At 37.5% G+C, this 19,500-nt stretch overlaps 2 protein-coding genes across 3 annotated transcripts; both read left to right on the top strand.

Moving 5' to 3' along the window:
* Positions 1–19: 19 nt before the first annotated feature.
* On the top strand, positions 20–10,209 carry si:ch211-242e8.1 (uncharacterized). Of its 2 annotated transcripts, none has more exons than XM_015605785.3 (5): positions 20–1,047; positions 7,043–7,237; positions 7,388–7,544; positions 8,787–8,975; positions 9,143–10,209. In XM_015605785.3, exons 1-5 carry the CDS (start codon positions 885–887, stop codon positions 9,339–9,341), a joined length of 903 nt encoding a protein of 300 aa, XP_015461271.2. In that variant the 5' UTR covers positions 20–884; the 3' UTR covers positions 9,342–10,209. The 2 variants fall into 2 exon arrangements, with proteins under 2 accessions (XP_015461271.2, XP_007249287.2); XM_007249225.4 differs by having other exon boundaries at positions 21–1,047; positions 8,787–8,966.
* A 3,585-nt stretch (positions 10,210–13,794) lies between these two features.
* On the top strand, positions 13,795–15,057 carry LOC111194727 (leukotriene B4 receptor 1-like). Its single transcript, XM_022679422.2, has one exon. The coding sequence runs from the start codon at positions 13,811–13,813 to the stop codon at positions 14,711–14,713; it is 903 nt and encodes a 300-aa protein (XP_022535143.1). The 5' UTR covers positions 13,795–13,810; the 3' UTR covers positions 14,714–15,057.
* The last annotated feature ends 4,443 nt before the right edge of the window (positions 15,058–19,500 follow it).

The following is a 19,500-nucleotide window of genomic DNA, read 5'->3' on the forward strand; positions in this document are numbered from 1 at the left end:
GTGTCTCTCTCTTCTTTTCTTTCTCTCTTTTCTTCTCTCTCTCTCACACACACACACACACACACACACTTGCACACACAAGAATTAATTCATCTCCATATCTCTCTCTTTACCACACATAAACAAAGCCTTCCTCCCTCTATCGTCTCTCTCTCTCTCTTTCTCTCTCTCTCTCTCATACACACACATCTCAGTTTTTTATATTATCTCACTGTATCTCACACGCACCTTCCTCTCTTGACCATCATCACCACCACCATCACCATCATCTGCATCATCACCTCTCTCTCTCTCTCTCTCTCTCTCTCACACACACACACACACACGCACGCTCGCACTTCACGACATGCCCTCGCATACCCCTTCCGTCTCGCGGGGGGTGGAGGGGGCGCGCGAGTGACTGGAGAGATGAGATCGGGGATTTAGGAGAGCATAAAATTACATCCACACGTGCAGCTCAGCGTTACGTAATAGCGCCTGCCAGCCTGCTGCCCTCGCGAGCGCGCGGAGGAGCGAGCACGAGCAGAACCGGAGCCTCAGCAACAGAAACACCCGCCCAGACATCCTCAGCGCGAGCATGCGGACACTTCGGGCTCTCCGCGGAGCCTCGGGATTCTCCACGGATTCTCTTCAGGCTGAGAGCACTGGGAGACCACCTCACTGAGCCGGCCTGCCTGCCTCACCTGATCCGCCTCACCTGATCCAGCTCACCTGGAGGCTCTCTGACTCCTCCGCTGCGGGGATGCTAATGCCAGCGCTGCTGAGGCTGAGATATGTGTAGGCTGCTGTGCGGATTATTATTACCCTAACTCCTACAGGACTCATCTGCCCCTCGGCCGGGCTGCGCGTGAGTGTGGGTGGCGCCCCCCTGAGGCCGTGGCAGGATGCGGTCCGCGTGGCCGCTGGTGTGGGCAGTGTGTGGGCTGAGCGCGGGGGCTCCCCCTGCCCACGGAGCATCAGTCAGCCCCATCCTGCTCGTGAGCACCGTGGCCACGCCCACCGAGGATCAGACCACGCCCACAGAGTCTCTTAACAACAATGACACAGGTGAGAGTGGAATGAGGCTGAGGCGCATCTTTATCATGCTTTACAAACACATTATACAAAAACCTTGTTTTTCCACAGTGGCAACTCTATAGGAGAAGAAAAATAACTTCTAAATTTTTAATAGAATCAATGGACAAATATTACATTGCAAGTAATTTAAGAGCATTTATATTGGTTCATTAATGTAGAAATATATATAAGAAATGTACACAATGTTAAAAAACTGACACATCCAGAATATATCAAAAACTGAAAAATGTGGTAAAAAAAATGGAGATACATGTTTTTTGTGTGTCCATGTAGCAATTTACAGTGATATATGGCGCTGTTTATCTTGCAAGCAACAGACGCATGAGATCTTCTGATAAATGCATTTTGACACATTTTCCCTTTTTTATTAATGATTTGCTAATAAACAAATGTTATGTTGCTTATCGTATATGCTAATAAAATATTAGCAGCTTAGCTCTTGACCAGCTTAGGGAAGGCTCTGTATGATGGGTTAGCTGGTTATTTTAATACTACCAAAACAAATGAAAAGCCTTGTTAACTTGACCAAGCTAGATAACCAGTGAAATCATTCTTGCCCATGCTGTTTGACCAACATGACCAGCAAGACCAAGCTAGTTGACTAGAATGAATAACAATGCAAAATCAAATGCAACAATGCTCGTCCAAAGCGGGTTACTAGCTATCTTACCAGCATAGATTATATATGTTTGTGTGGATCACCAGCTTTTCAGCCACCTTAACAATCAAAGACCAAGTTTGAATTTCCTAAACATAACAAAGTCCTAAATTATGCCTAAAATTATGCCTAAAAAGCCTGATGCATTAATTTAACTTATTATTTAACTAATTTACTTAGGAATAGCCAAGTTAAAGACATTTGTAACTTGCACTTTGTAAATGCTCTGATTCTTCAAACTTTGAGCTAACACTCATCAATAGATTTATTATTATACTGTAAAGTGAGTATTATGTTCCCTCCTAAAATATCAATCTCAAGACCAGCTGTTCATCCAGAGAAAACATACCCTTTGCTGGTATGTCTTTCTGGATGACCAGCTGGTCTTGAGCTTGATTTTTGAGCAGGGTATTGTCTGATGATTTGCAAGTTGTGAGTTTAAGTCTGAACAGAGTCTATTTTTACTACTACTGCAATACAAAAAACACATTTATATGACTTGCCCTTTTAGAATAATTCTTAAATATAAAAATGTAAGTGAGAATAAAACTATTTTACTAAATTACTACTTTATTGAGCGAAAGGTGTCCAAACCAGAATTTATAAAAACAAGGCATTTACAAAAAATGCATATGCCTTCCACCCCCTTTGTTCTCTCTCTAGGGCTTCAGATGTTTTAGCAGTTTGGGTCAGTGATGTTTGAGTGAAGTTTCCAGACTCTACAGAGGTTGAAATCTATCAGCTGATACCTTTTTATCATGAAGATTAATTATGTAATCAGTCAGTTATTTTATAATCAATTATAATCAAAAGACTGTAAAAGCACTACACACCCCAACCAGAAGGCATCATTTGGCATGTGCAAATACACTTTGACTGACAGTGATTTGCATGCACAGTTAGCATACACAACCATGCATCTCATGTGACATACTATAGTTCTTCATAAAGAAAAACACACCAGAAACAAATGGTGATTATTTCAAATGCTTAACATGTCTTAATGTGCTAAAACAACCACAACTACTGCAATTACACATTGGACATAGCTTTAGGTCACATTTTAGGAAGTGTATTTTATGTATAATTGGAACTAATAAGTAATAATAAACATAAATATGTTTAATGAACATATTTATCAGTGAATATTTAATGTTAATGGTTAATTCTTGCCTAATCAACGATTATTTCTGCCATGCCATCCACAACATCTAAATGTGGGATTTAAATGCCCTTAAAATGCCCAAAAGAGGTTTAAATGTGAAAAGTGCTTATATTCAGTGAGTACATACGTAATCAGTTGTGGTTAGGACATTTTAAGACACATACCAAGTTGAGTGTAAAGAGTGTGAATAAGATCATTAGCTAAATCTCTTCTATTGTGTTTCTGTTCTCAGCATTTTGTGTATTGAGGTGCTAACACAAATGAATGATTAATCAACATCTTATAGTTCAGGGGAGCAGACAAACAAAATATATTATAATCATATATATCAACAACTTAAAGCTTCTTTCAGCATTAAACAATAGTGTACTTGTGAAAGTAATAATAGAGAGAAGTTGTGTACATTAATTCATTCTAAGCACTTTCAATAGAATGGGTTTCAATGGGGAAAAAAGGCTTAATGTATTAGCTTCCTGTTGGATTATAGGTTAATCCTTTCAGCAGTACACAGTGCTTATGAAGTAGTAATAGTTGAGAGAAGTTTGGTGTTCTTATGCTGTTGTTTTAGTACACTAAGCCATGTTAAGCATTTTGATCTGTTCCTGTATCTGGTTCGTTTTAATAAAGCCTTCTTGTCTTTTGAGGTTCAGGTTTGCTTGGTGTGGGATTTTATTATTATTACATAAGACACTGTAGCTTGCTAGCATGTGCTCTCCTCGATTGTTCGTGTCAGTGCTGTCTGACACGTGTGAGGAACTTTACTCAGGGCACTCTGAGCAGTATTTTTAGTAGCACTCTGCTCCTCACCTGTGCTCAGAAAGCCTGGATGGAACATGTCTGTGCGGTGGCTTGAATGTGTTCTCACACCGCATGTTTATAATAGAGGTTCTCAGTGGGATAGATGAATATTTGATAAAGTAGCTCATATTTATTTAATTAGCTGCTATTTCCAGAGTGGGACTCTTTCTAGCTGGGAAGGAGATAGATTGAACAGTGAGTGTTGGGATGAGTGAAAGGAACAGAAGAGTTACATAAGTGACAGTCATAAGAGCTGATGCAAATGTTTAAATGGTACATGATGAAGATGAGTGATGTAATGGTTTGTTATCATTGTCATGATATCCATAAATTATGTAAAAGCCTGTTTTCCTGAGCACATGTACCTAACATTAAGAACACCCAGTGTATGCTTCATAAACAAACAGAGATTTAAACCAGTTGTGGGGAGGAGAATTAAAGAAATGAACAGTGAAGTAAAAGTGTTGCCAAACCTTCTGTCCAAACTGTCACTTTTTACAAATGTCTTTAAACAATATAGCAATGTAGATTCATACAAATACATTTATTGCTTTTTCAGATTTGCATCCTTCACATTCAATTCAAAAACAACAAAAGGAAAGGTTTTAGCAACTCAATATAAAATAAAACTTCAGATTGATTTATATTTAATATTATAATATATATATATATATATATACATATATGAAGTCTGCTGTGAGTATTTTTTGTAGCCCCAAGACATATGTTAGAAATGTAAAATTTTAGAAATGTAGTCTCCCAGATCTAGCCCCTGACAAATGTTCTTCTGTTTCCTTTTCTCAGTAAAACCTCTTCCATCACCTGTGCATTTTTTCAGACTGTAACTGTATTGAAGTACTACATTGCAGAAGTATATTCTTATAAATGGCAACACATATAAATCAGTTACAGTTACTTTTGCTGTACTAACCTGTATCCAGTAAATGTTTGTCTAATAATTCCTTGTGTTCCATGAAAACTCATAATAATATTCTGTAGTATTACAATCACCAAATCATCCAACCACCCCTTATTTTACCACAATAACAGCAAGAAAATAAATTACAATAAGGTAATTTTACAGTATGATGCAGTAAAAAGTTGCTATTAAATATTGTAAAATCCTGTCAGTGGTTATCAGTGTATGTAAGAGTGACTTTGTGGGATTCTTTATTGCTACATTTAGGTTTGTGACCAAAGAGCACCTTACTGACCATTGCAGTCACCTGCTGATATAAAGCACACCAATAAGTCTCTCTTTTGCTTAAATACGTATACCTTTTTTTTTCTTGTTAAATAAAATGTTTTTAATTTATCATTGCTGTTGCACAAAAAACCTTCTAGCTCTTACAGGAGAAGGAGAAAGAGATTTTATTCCAGGAAGGTTTGGAGCATTTATATTGTTCTATTCATCATGGAATTGTGGTTCAATATAAAGAAGGCCATTCAGAGCAAAATGGAATATTTTTTCTTGCATTATGGCGACATTATACTACAGTATATCATCATCTGCACCATAAAGGAAATACATGTAAGCATATTTTACCCTCAGCTCCTAAACCACAGTGTTGTCTGGCCATGTCTGCTGTAAACACAAAGGAGGAGCATGCTTCACAAATCAAATGAGCATCTTTCATATACAAGTCGGTCATTTACCTCCAGCCAATCAATTTAGCACAGGCCAGCAGCAAGGTAAGAGTTACTGCTGCCAGTCAAGCCGTAACCAATTCCCAAAGCCCCCAATCACTGTAATTGGTTTCACTATGATTTAATATAACAGCAGTTTGAATGGAGCAATTGCAGGTCATAAAGCAGGAGTAAATCATCCCCAGACAAACTATAGGGGCTGTAAGAGTCCGTGCTGATGTGTAGTGGCAATCCATGTCAGATCTGAACAGATGCTGTAATTAGTGGCCTTGAGTGCCACCCTTAATAAGGAATCTTATTTAGAAGATTGGATTCCACTTGACGTGACGATTTGTTTTGCAATGCAAAATGCTGGCATGTGGCATGAGTCACGAGAGGAGTTGTGGCTCTGTCAACTGTCAGCTCAGAGCTCGATCACGCTGTTTATACACACGCAAACACACTCACACGCAAAATAAAGCTTTCTAAGCTCCTGCTAGCCAAATATGAACAGTTGACTGGCATAAGATTTAAGATATTAAGCTTTACTGAGTCTTAACTAAATCCCAGTGCACACGGGAGTTCTTCTGGCTTCATCACACAGCAGTACACTCTCAAAAGAAAGAACTTTCCAAAAATGCTATTTTAAAGTGATGCACATGAAGAACCACTTATTTTTAGATCTTAACTTCTGCTCATAATGTACAGAAATATATACCAATAAAGGTTTTCTCAGAAATGTATGTCCAGGTTTTGGCTTTTTTCCTCGAACATGAATGTAACAGTTCTTTAGGTTAATAAACAATTAAAGAAATACACTTGTGTGTTTCTACCAATGGGCTTCCTTCTAATTTACATTTTAAAATAAGTAGTTTTATTAAAACCTACTTGTTAAATATACAAATATACTACAGACAAAATACAAACACATCCAAATACATACCTCTTCAATAACTTTACACTTGCATGGGATAACAGTATGGAAATTAATTATGAAATGTTACCCCTGGGGATGTCTTGGGAATACCCACACCTGTATAAGTTGAGAGGTGTTATCTTGTGAGTGAGGTCAGTGTGCTGGCCAGTGTGCTTAAGGCAAGGTAATGTGAATTATGAGGGCTCGAGCGATGTCTGATCGTAAGTGCTAGGTTGGGTGGTTCATCCTGTTTAGTGCAGGAATTTAACATTCCTTGATCCACAATGCCATATAAGGCATCTCACAATAATGACGATATCATAAAACTGTGATTCTGCAATACTTAATATACTGCAGGCATTTCTGTAAAATACTTTATGAATTATGGATTTATTGGTGTCAGTTTCACAGATTTTGACAACTAATATGCTTTACCCTATTCATTAGATTAGCATCACTACGTGGAGTAATGAAGCAGTAACCTGGCTCAAAGTCATATTGAGGGGTGAGTCTTAGGGAGTTTAGAGTGCCTATGTTTCTATAAAAATATAGCGATAATTTATCACAAACAAAAACAATATGATATATCACAATATCGATATGTTGTCCCACACTTATTTAATATAAGAGGTCCCGCATACATGTCCTACACGTCAGCATTTAGGTATCTTTTCCTAGACCATAAGTGCAGGTGTGATTAACTGTAATAAATAATTAGCTTCAGTTCATTTTCTGTTGTGTCTATAAACCAGTCCATACATTGATTTTATCCATCTCTCTGTCTGTCCATCTCCGTCTGCAGGTGGCTTGAGCTGTGTGTCTCTGCTCCCCCCACGGAGAGGGTCCTACTATGTGGAGCAGGGCACTGGGGTGTCTGTAGGCTCTATCCTGGTGTTCTGGTGTCGGGAGGGATACCAGCTGGTGGGCAGTGAGAAGATCACCTGCATGGTCCGTGCAGGTGTTCCACGCTGGAGTAATTACCTGCCTGTTTGTGAGAGTAAGACTGTTTGTTTCTGTCTGTAGTGAATCTACACTGTTTAGTTCTGCTCTGTTTGGACAGCGGTTCAGTGCATATGTCTTCTTTGCAGCTGTGTGGAGTATTAAAAATAGACTTTAAAATTAACTTGTTTTCTGATTTTCTTCTCAGGCATCCCAAAGCCAGATGACCAGGGCTTGCGTATGGCATTGCTGGTGTCTGTGGTCAGTGGTGTGGTCATTCTAGTCATGACGGTTTCGTTTATTGTGTGCTGTATCCAGGAGCACATGAGCAAAAAGAAGGAGAAGCACCGGTCAGGCAGGAGCAGGTTGGTTACCAGTTTTATTTGTGCACAAATTATTAAAACAGTTGACAGTCATTTTTAACCTTATGTTTAGAATATTTGTGATTACTATAAACAAGGCGTGTTATGATGTTTATTTCTGTCAATCAGAAATGATTGCGACAAGCAAAATGTTTGTAATTTTTATTGCATGTCAGATATAGAATGTTATTAGTAGCCAATAAATCGCACCAATATATGCCACACAGAACGGCAGTAATTATAATAATAAAACAGCATAAAAATATACTTTACACTCTTTTAAAAAGCAAATAACTTTTATTTTTTTTAATAAATAACTCAAGAATAAAAGAAAATAACTAGATCAATAATGTTAATGTGCTCTCCTCAACGAGAAAAACCTGATGCCGTAGAGTGATTTACCACAGCATAACTTAAATAATACTTAAATGTGAGAACTCCCAGTTCAAATGAATGACACAATCTCAAAAGATCTATCGAGACAATAATACTATAAGTCAATAAGACTATCGAGACAAAGTTTGGAGAGAGAGAGAGAATTGGAAAGCAAGGGAGTAAGGATCCCTGGATGTCTCCTCCCCTCACCCAACTTCATCCAAACAATTATACCTTTATATAGTATCCAATACAATTGGATGGAATCTATCAATATGACTACATCACTGTATTCACTGTAGTCACTAATTCATAAACTGTCAAGCTATTAGCTTGTTGTCCAGCTTAGAAGATGTGATCAGCTCCAGCCTGTCTGAACAACAAGTGTTTTATGATGGTGTTGTTCAGCTCATTGTCTTTTGTGAACACAGCAACCGGTCCTTGTCTGTTAAACAATCCATAAGTGTCCTAATGCCTATGAGAAGGTGAAAAGAGAATATTATTATTATTTTTTTTATTTACAGTTTTAAATTTACAGTTAAAAATGATTGATCTCTCCACTTTCTAAACTGGTGACACAGTTCTGCTGTAATGCTGGATTCCATTTTTCTTATAAATTGAAAAAATCCTAAATGTTAATTAGATAAGTGTGTTAGATGATTTTTTAGTAGACATTTATCCTTGGTGAAGGATGGCCCATGGTTCTTTATGAAACCAAGCAATTTTCTACTGTCACATCACTTTAAGAACCATTGAAGCACCTTCATTTTTAAGAGTTTACAAATTGACTGTCTAAAAATGACAGCGAAATAAAATATTATATGCACAATTACCATAAATCCCTCTTTTGTTGTTCTCATTGCTGTCCAGGAGAAGAGAAAAACGCCATTCGAGATCCAGAAGAAGCCCATCCTGGTTAGTCCGGGAGGAGCTGGACTGGGAAGCTTTCCCACCTCCGAAAATCTTCAATGTGTCTCAGCGTTTTGAGCGAACAGCACCTGCTGGTAGCCCTCTTTACCCTGGGGTCACAAGAGGCTACGAAAACAGAGGGTACGAGAGGTGAGGAGGTGGTTTCATAGAGAAACGCCTCACCTACATACTGCAGATAAACTCACTTAATGTTTTACTTGAGTAATGTACAATTATAATATCAGTACCAGTAACAAATGTAAGTGTGTACCTACCTGAATGGATCCATTTCTCATTTTCACTTTCCTTCATATCAGGAGTCAGGAGAGCCTGCTGAGGAGCCCTCACCCTGGAGTCTACCACACAGACAGCCAGGTCTACCCCCATCTGGTGCTCCAGAGGGTACAAACAGCTCCAAACCCTCAGGCCAGCCCCACAACGCCAGTCTACCTGCACATCTCCACTCCTCCCAATGCGGCCAAAGCTCAGCGCCGCCCTCCTGTCACCCTCCCATAGACTGATAATGACTCTGCCACAATCAAATCACCCAAATGACTGCCCACACTGGATGTGGCCATGCCAAGTCTACCTAGAAAGCAAGGAGAGGATGAGAGAATTTCCTTAGAGACTAAATGGTCTTTGTGACCAGGTGAAGCACTTTGTTTTATTTTTTTTTTTACAGTAAACCACTAAAAACTCTTCTAAATGTAAATTATTTTCAGTTAGATTTACAATAAATATTATATATAGTATATGTAAATATATATATATCCCATTTGGGGTGCCTGCTTAATGTGCATTTCTTGATGGAATATTTCAGTGCAATATCTTAAACTCCTTATCTCCCTGTCTTTTATTACATCATAAGGATTACTATAATTCAGTAACTACATGGACAGGAATGCAATGTTGCTAAGTGAGAAACAAAAGCCAGGAATCACAGGTGGTTCTGCAAAGTTTACGAGGTTAAGCTGCCAACCGACTGTAAATACAGCCAAAAACTGTAAATACAACTTTATTGTGCTAAGAATTTTAAGGATGCTCCTTATTTAGGACCGACAACTTAATATAGAGTCCAATATATTTTAGATGAACAGTTATTAACTACCTACCTTTGGTCAGTTCTGTGTTTCGTCTGAACTGTGGTCGGACACTGAATTTGTTTTCTTAGCTCACTTATTGATGTGAAAGTGTTTGTTGTGGACTGCTGACCAAAATTGTATTCTATAAAAAATGACCCACTTTAACAAAAATTAAGCTTTACATTTTGTAGTGATGTGATTTTTAATAAAGTGATATTGTTGTCCACATATTTGTTACGGTGCTGCTAATACTTAATTCACTTTAAAGCTCTCTCAATAAACAAATGAGCACTTTTATGTTCTTAGAGACTTTTTTGCTTGTTTTTATGTGTTTTTTTGCTTGTTTAATGCTTTTTACTGTATTTATGTTTACTTCAATATACATCAATCAGGCATACCATTATGGCCACCTCCCCATTACAGTTTTTTAACTACAGGAGCACTTTGTAGTCCTTTTGTTTCTCTGCATACTTTATTATCCTCCATTCCCCAGTTCCTCAGTGGACAGGACCTCACAGGACCGCCACAGAGCAGAGAACTATTATGGTGTGTTTGTACAGTATGTTTTGTGCTGGTACGAGTTGATCAGACACAGCAGTGCTGCTGGAGTTTTTAAACCCTGTGTCCTACCACTGTCCACTCTATTACACACCACTACCTAGCTGCTCCACATTGTAGATGTAAAGTCAGAGACAGAAGCTCATCTGATGCTGCAAAGTTTGTGTTGGACTATTCTCAGTCCAGCAGTGACACTGACATTTATTAAAACCAATTTTTAAACAGAAAAATCTATGTGTCTGCTGTGTCTGAGCCACTAGTGTCAGCGTCACATATTTTAACATACCACCACCATGCCATTGTTATTGCAGTGGCAACACCACTCAAATAATACCTGCTCTGTGGTGGTCCGGTGGGGTTCTGGTCATTGAGAACATTAAGCTCTGGAGCAGTAAAATTGTGTTTTCTAGAATGGTGGAGCGCCATCCAGTACATTTGAAATGAGTTAGGAAGTTGTGGATAAGTTTGGGCAGTAATCATTCAACATCCTGAACTTAACTGCAATCAAATTATCACAGCAATGCACCAACATTTAGTACAACTCTATTCCTGGACAGTAGAGACGGTTGTTCCAAAAAAGCAGGATGAAGCAAGATTTTAGGTATCAATATATAAAAATATGTACATAATATGCACAGCATTTCTTTAATGAAAATATTATCTCATGAGAGGGCGGATCCAGAGCGTGACTGTAAATGAATTAGGAGCCACCCAGTGATTTGTGTATAATCTGTGGGTGTCATTTGCTATGGAAGTTATGTTCAGTGGTCCATCACCAACATTCAAATACTTTGCATTCAGACCATGTTATAAGTATATAAGGCAGACAAGGACACAAGGACAAATTTCCAGGTCATTTCTCTAAAAGGCAAGGTCAGTATGCATGGCTTAATGCTCATCCGTCTTGTTCTGCTTGATTAATTATTTAAATGCCTAAGTGGGTAGAAAAATTAGAATGGAATGGCTGCAATATGTTTTGCATTAAGAATATCCTGCACTGAGTTTTATAAGCCGCTGCTTTAGTAGGCCTCCTTATGTTTATGTATCATTAGGCTGTCAGTTAAATCTTACTGCTCCTTGAACATGGCTAACATAAGCATTGGGGAACGAGACGAAATAACATAACTGCTAATCATTTTTATTATCATTCAGCGGGTTTGCTAACTTTACACTGTTAAAATTTAATCCTTTTTGAGGAAAAAACTAAAGTTGTACTACAAAGTAGCTTTGTGCCATGTACATCAATCTGGATAAGAGTTTACTTTTACATCTCAGTTTGAACAAATTTAAAACACAGATGGTCACACAACTCTAGAGCTGTGAAATTATGTACATTTCACAAGTCCAAGAAAAATAAAAAACGTAAAACTCAGAACTGTTTTTACATGTAGTGTGAATTTACAGCTGTACACTCCCCAACAAAAATATACAAAACTATAACTGGGATCGTACCCCTCTTGTCACTGTAGCACAATAAGTGCCTTTAGTACCTTTAGCTAAGGAACGAGAGGGGTACCATCTCAGTTATAGGTTTTGATGAGACATATTTTTAAGGGATATATTTTGACCATTTATATATCATTATTATGTTGTACTTTTGAGAGTAAAATTCTGCTGTTTGCGCTTTGGTGAAAAAAATACTTTTACTGTACTTTCATTTCTGACCATTTAGAGCAGGGGTGTCAAACTCATTTTGGCCGAGGGCCACATTGGCATATTGGCTGTCCTCTAAGGGCCAGATGTGACTTATAAATGTAAGAAAATGTAACCATATGTAATATAAAATGAATGTAATTACTCCTTAATGTTAAATAACTCTCAATATATTATTTATTCAATCAAATATTACAGTTGCATGGAAGAAATGTTTGCTTGTTGCTCTATTAACATAAATCCTTTTAATTTGTCATGTTATGAAATCCAAAAACTCCATCAATCAAGAACCAAACTATTCAAGTGAATAGAAATGACATAAAATACAAGTTATATTAACTTTGATCAAAACGTTTGATACTGAAATAAGGCTTAATAAATATAAAATCAAAAATTGTGAGCTGTTAAGAACGTGACAGATTTAGCAGTTCCTCATACAACCACTAGTGGGAGCTGCAGCAGCAACAGCACAAGCCCGCAGTCTTTACTAAGTCAGAGCTACAGCCCAGCCACGGGCTACAGGGCTCAGCTGAGCCAGTCTGGAGTGTTTTTAAAAAATTTAAGTTCTTCCGTGTATGAAATAAAGGTTTTAACCGCACCAACCGGATAATACAGCTCTCTACAGTTCATCTTTCAGCCCAAGCAGCTAACAGCAGTGACTCCGTCACGGAGTCACTGCTCGGATTACATTATAAACAGGTCAGTTAGCGCGCTGCTAACCTTATGATGTTTATAACTACGGAGTTTAGTGGACACACCACGGCAGCAAGGTTAGACTGTTGAAGGCTACTGAAGACTATTAAAGGCTATTGGAGGTTATTGAATGGGTTATTGGGGGAAGAAATCAGTAAAGGCTGGTTAGATAAGTGATTTAAGTCCTCGTCCTTTGCTGTGGTGAAACTGCGACTAGCGCTGTCGCAGTGATGTTTATTAACATCATTAAAACTTTGTCAGCTATTGTCTTATAAATATTTACACAGACCTTATATCTCTCCTAAAATGCGTTTATTTTGGTCAGTAACACTCTTCGTAACACAAAAGGCATACCGGTCTTTCGCCTTGAAGCACAGTCGTCCGTCTGAATCAGCTTCTCTTTTTCTGGACATTATGGGATAAACATTTGTATGTTTCAATTCCACCCGCGAAGTTACGCCTTCCCTCCGGCAGGGTTTCCACATCAATGACTACACTGCCGTGTAGTGGCAGTAAGCCGTAACTTCGCGGGTAATACAATCGACAAGCATTGTGGGAAATGTAGTTTTTGGTCAAAGAACGCTTCTGACCTATTTATTATAGACACTAAGATTTTACAAGCTCTCGCGGGCCACATAAAAGGACGTGGCGGGCCACATTTGGCCCGCGGGCCTTGTGTTTGACACATGTGATTTAGAGTGTCCCTACAGTCTAACTGCCTGTACATCAAAGTGTGGAGATCATATGTTCAAATCCCAGTAAACTCCACACTTCATTCTCAAAAGCCTTCTACTCTAAAAACATTACATGATTGCTCTGAGATAGAGTTTAAATTCAGTTAAGTTAACAAATACTCTCTGTTTTATTGTAAATGCGCCTGAATTTAAAACACTGAATGATCAAAAGCAGCTTTTAAGAAAATAATATTGGTCATAGAGTATAGATGATTACCAAAACTTTCTCTCTTCATCCAGGAAAACTCATCACTACCAGACTACCATGGCATCTTATTCACAGGAATCTCTGCAAAGCAATTTTTCATGGGCCTTACGGAACGGGTCCTCTTTAGCCTCGGTTATAGCCGAGTGTAACAAGAACGGAACTCCTCCGGCTCGGATACCCATCCAGATCACTGTCCTAGTCATCGCCCTTCCTGCGAATGCGCTCCTGGTCTGGTTGCTACTGAGAAACAAGAAGCCTCTGTCACCCTCTGAGGTTTTAGGCCTCAACCTCGCTGTGCTCAGTATCATATATTGCCTCAGTCTGCCTTTAGACATCTATATTTCAACACGTCTGCGCTCCGGACTGCTCCTCCGTATCTGTCACACCTTCTCCATCCTCAGTTACTTCGGCTGCCCCCTCCTGCTCTCCAGTATGTGTACGGAACGCTTTGTGGCCGCATCCTTCCCTGTGCTCTTCATGAGACTCGGGAAGTTGGAGTACCGCGCTGCATACTCTGCCTTCCTCTGGCTGCTCACTATAACCATGGCAGCTGCCACCTACATCTACAGCCTCCCTGTTGTAGCTGTGGCCCTCTCCTTCATCATCAACATCCTCTTCTTCTTCATGCTGATCGCCCTGCTGGGCATCGTGTGGGTGCTGTGCAAAAAGGGTCCAGGTGACGCCACAAACGGGGAACAACGGGATTCGTCCATAAAGAAGAGAGCTCTGAAGAACATCCTAGCTGTAATAGTGCCCTCCACTATAATCTATCTGCCAGTAGTGGCCCTGGGCCCTTACCTCCTGCTGCTCGAGGCAATCGGGGATGATGGTATGAATGCGTTTCTGTGCAATGGTCTGCAGTTGTTTAGTGTTCTCCCCAATTTCGGAGTCTGTATTGGGCCTTCCTTCTACTTGACTCGGGCAAGGCAAGTGCTCTGCTACAAAAGTAATGAAACCTGAGATACTAACTAAAAATAGTCTGTTTTGTCGGTGTTATAAAAATGCGATAAAAAAGGGTAGCATAATAAAATTTTGAATTCTAAGCCTTTAGAGAAGTCCTTCAGAATTCTTGGAATTATGGGTCTATCATTTAAGTTGCTTATTTACTATTAAATACACATAGAAAATATGTAAAAATGTTTTTTTTATTGAAAATGGACATTTGGAATAAAAGAAAGCAAAACTTTAAATGACCCTTTTTTAGATTTCTTTTCCAGTGCCATTGCCGCCAGAAAACAACTTTTTTTATTCTACCTTTTTTGTCAGCCAAAATACAGAAAAGTCCCATTAGATTTGTAAGATCCAAGTGTAAATTAATCATCACAACTGTTTCAAACAGCAATAAAATTAAAATACCTACTCTGTTTTTTGGAAATGTAATATTAAAATTTAAGAATTCTAAGTTATTTTTCTTAGTTATTTTTTCTTAGAATTTTGCTGCTAAAAGCTGATAAAAAGGTAATAATAATAATAGTACATTTTATTTGTAATGCACTTTACATTTCAAAGAAATTTCAAAGTGCTAATTCACATATTCCATCTATACATTTTTTTTGTAAATCAGATGATCACATGTCATTTCAAGGATATTTTCCAGATAATACAGGTACATGGAAAAAATACTGGAAAAATAATGTTTTTATAGTGTAGTATATGGCATATTAAAATGAAACACTAAATGTTATTTTTTCTGTGGTATTTAGAGCTATCTTATTGGTTAGAACTTCACTGGTAGAACAGAAGGCCTTATATTAACCAAAAATGTAACTGACACTCTAAAAGGGCTTCTAAATGTCCTAGATACACAAGTGTGAATACATGCATTTTAGAAACTTGACAAGTATCTAAATCATAAGAAGGAAATATGTTGTTTGTTTTATTTTTATGAATTTAAAACATTTGTTTTAAAGCAGTCTAACAGACAACAAGTTACATTCACTGTGGCTAGCTTTCAGAACCTGGATGCCATAAGTAAAGAGAACAAAATAGATAACAAGGGCGTAATTGTAATATATTATTGTAATAAATATGTGCAGCAAAACAGCTTGTACTTAAATATGAAATATAAGTTGATATGCTAATAAACAAAATATACATTTTTAAATGTATTAGTGTTCGCTTTTACATGAATGTCCACAATAAAATCACTGATTATACTGTTTTTATTGTTATCTCTTTTTCACTGATGCTATTGACATAGCCTACTAAACTATAATGATTATATAATTACTTTCAGCTACTGCCTACCCTGCTTTGCTGGGATCTATGAACTCATGTTTGCAGTCAATGTTTAACCACAATTCTGAAGGCTGGTGTGAAAACTAGCTCTGATAAAAGCAAACAAATGACGTTTATGGGTCAGTTGTGTCAATAAAAAGAACTGGAACTGTGAACAGAGTGACTGCTCTGTATAATACAACATAGGCTAAAATGAAAATTCAATAATATAAAGTCAATAATATCGTATTGCTATAATGGTGGTACAGGGGGAGTGGACAGGAAAGGGATTTCCTCTTAATAGACACCAATGTTGACCTAGTTTAATGACTGAGAAACTGCAAATTCATTCAGGGGGTTTCAGTAAGACATGGTGCAGAGTATATGACTGGAAAGACAATGATCAAGGGCACAATGTCTACAATCTAAAATTGTACATGCCAATAATATTTGAATCTACAACCATCAGAGAATTTACAGCAGTTTGTACGGACCTCTCTGCACTACATTATATGGGTGGAATCATAGGGCATAACAATGATATTACAATACTGTGATTCTGCCATACTATATATATATATATATATATATATATATATATATATATATATATATATATATATATCAAGACAATTCTCTACGATACTTCACAGCATCTGTGTTGCTGAAGAGGAAAAAATACTCCTAAATAAGCAAATACCAGGAATTATGTATTTACTGCTGTCAGTTGTACAAAATTTGACAATCAATGGTCTTCACTGCAGGTTTACCCTATTCATTTGATTAGCACCACCACGTAGAGTAATGAAGACGTTACTTTAGTGAGTTAAATTGGGGAATAAGTCTCAGGGAGTTTAGAACACCCATGTTTCAATAAAAATATTGGTATTTGATGCCATGTATCAATAATGTATCGATAATGTATCACAACAAAAAAAAACAATATGATATATATTGTATCGCTTTATCCATATTTTGTCCCACTCCTACTACATATATATGGAAATTGCTTTTTAGGCCAGAGGCCTTTTCTCAACTGTTGTAGAACACTGTCTCAGACATCAGACAGTGTATTCTTAACTATTTCATACAATAGCATTCTCTAAGGTATTTTTGTAGAAGAAATAGTGTCAGCTTTAAGAAGCATTAAACTCATCAGTCAGTTACTTTATATTACCTTCATTGACTTTACTTTAATTACTATAAGTTTTTATACAGTTAAGGAATTTTCTCACCTGCACTTTATGCTAGATTGAATATGACTTGGTAGATTAAATTAGAATGGTTCATTTTTTTACATTTCTGAAATGAATACAGGTATCATGCTCACACCAAAAGAATCAACATAAATAAGACCCGTGAGAGGAGGTGGTCATAGCCTGCTCTGAAACAAACACTGGAGCAGTTTGTTGGAGGAGACAACACGATCTGATTTTGATCAATTTGACTGGGGTTCTGCCCCAGCCCTGATTCAATAAAATACTCTGAAAACAAGGAACTACATACTATATGGATACAAGTATAGGGACATCTGATCATTCATTGTTTCTTTCCAAATCAAGGGTATCATAGACATTTGTTCTGCTTTTGTTGAAGTAACTGGTTCCACTTTCCTGGGAAGGCTTTCCAATAGATTTTGGAGAACTGAAGTATAGGATGCTTATCTACTTTAAATAAATCTGTTTTATTTGTGTTAATTTTCTATAGAGACGAGGCAAGCTCTGAGGAAGCATTTGCACATGTGCTTCAGTAATGAGTGCAACCAAAATAGCATGTAGTGTATAATCTGTTAGGGTAGTAAAATGTAGATGTTTTTGGTGACCACAGAGCTGAACAACGGACCAGGTTCCCAGATAAAATCCTGAAGTAGCAAGTTCTTCATGTTTTGTTGGGGAACTACAGGCGGTTCTTTGGTAAAGGATTGGTTGTAAATAATAGCATTTTGCCCTGTTTCCTTACATTGATAAAAAAAAAAAGTTTAATTATCTTAACAAGTCAAGGCACTGTTATAAAAAACATGTCACTTTCTTAGTGAGAATGATGACCAATGTTGACCAAGGTTTAAGAGCCTTTTCATGTTTTGTCATCACTAAAGTAAAAGACAAACAAACAGTATGATGTCATATAATAAACACATATTGATAACAACATGTGTTTCTGCTGTGCTCTCAGTTCTTTTTCCATATGCTAGATTTACAGTAAAAAATTGAGACAGGCCATAAATCAAAAGTGGGCACAAAACCAGAATGAAAACCAGGTGCTGGCACCTTCGATTGCAGTAGTGACTCTCTAGTGAATCTGACTGGAAATTGGAAAGCAGGTGCTGTCAGTCAAATGGAGACATCACTGCTCTGCTCTGACAGATATTTGATGAGCTTCAGCTACAGAACTTGGCTACATCACCATCCTGTCTGTCTCGGCAGGTAGGCTTTGTGCATAGTGAGTGATGCCGCATAGTGAGCAGACACAGACTATATATAGCCCAGATGCCTCCAGTTCCAGCCAGTTAAGGCCAGCATATGCACGCAGTCCAACCCAGCTGGCACATGACCGACCTTCAACATTAAAATGTGGTTGAATTAATATCAGCTGTAGTTTCAATGTTGGGAAAAATTTTAAGAAAATGATTGATGTTATGCAAATGTTAACAAAATACTTACGTTCAAAGACCACTTTAATTATATAAGTTTATGTTTTAAAATAGAAAACAACATAAATGCAACATCAATGTTGACTTATCTTTCAAAACTAATATATAACTTAATCCCATAACATGCCAGCATTTTTGTAAATTTTCTGCCTGATATTATATAGCTATATCTTAATGTTTTCTCTTTAACCATTACATGTGAAGGTGTCATGTTTGACAAGAAACATTAGTAAAAATTTTGTTGTAATTATAATAATAATAATGCAACTGTCAAAATGTAATAAATAAATGCAGATCATGCAGAATTTGTGGCTGATTCCTCTTAAAAGTGATCTGAAATTATTAAGTGTATTAAGCGTACAATACAGCTTCTACTACTACTACTACTACTAAGTATTTTTTGTAGTATCCAAAGCTCTTAAACCTTTTAAAATGTTAAATGTCAAAAACGTATTTTACTGCAGAGATAAAGGGATTTTTATCATCTTCACCTGTATCCCATATACAGATCAAGGACTGCTGTTGATTCAACCGTCAATTAACTTAGAAATGCTGGCTGTGAAAGCCTAGCAACTACTGTTAGAAATTCAATCCAGATTTGGCCCACATTTAACGTACAATATTAGTTCAGCCAACACTTTTTCTATTACATCACAAAAAAACCATTCCACTTGATTCCACTAAAAGCCCACTCTGGGTTTTCCGGGTTGCCCTACAACAACTCACCGCACGCAAGTGAAAGTGGAGGAGGTAACATCAGCCTCATTGTCATCTCACAATGTCCAGCTTTTATTAAAACCATATTTTTTGGTATATGCCCTCAAAATGAACCCTAGGCCAAGTTAAATAAATGTTCAACTAAACAATGAAATATTATGAG

Source organism: Astyanax mexicanus, chromosome 9, assembly GCF_023375975.1.
Source record: "Astyanax mexicanus isolate ESR-SI-001 chromosome 9, AstMex3_surface, whole genome shotgun sequence".
Classification (NCBI taxonomy): domain Eukaryota; kingdom Metazoa; phylum Chordata; class Actinopteri; order Characiformes; family Acestrorhamphidae; genus Astyanax; species Astyanax mexicanus.

What these genes read in the sequence shown, in the direction of transcription:
- LOC111194727 (XM_022679422.2), top strand. Translation starts at nt 13,811, where the DNA reads ATGGCATCTTATTCACAGGAATCTCTGCAAAGCAATTTTTCATGGGCC.
- si:ch211-242e8.1 (XM_015605785.3), top strand. Translation starts at nt 885, where the DNA reads ATGCGGTCCGCGTGGCCGCTGGTGTGGGCAGTGTGTGGGCTGAGCGCG. An exon ending in CACCGGTCAGGCAGGAGCAG is followed by an intron (nt 7,545 to 8,786) that starts GTTGGTTACCAG and finishes ATTGCTGTCCAG; the next exon opens with GAGAAGAGAAAAACGCCATT. An exon ending in GAAAACAGAGGGTACGAGAG is followed by an intron (nt 8,976 to 9,142) that starts GTGAGGAGGTGG and finishes CCTTCATATCAG; the next exon opens with GAGTCAGGAGAGCCTGCTGA.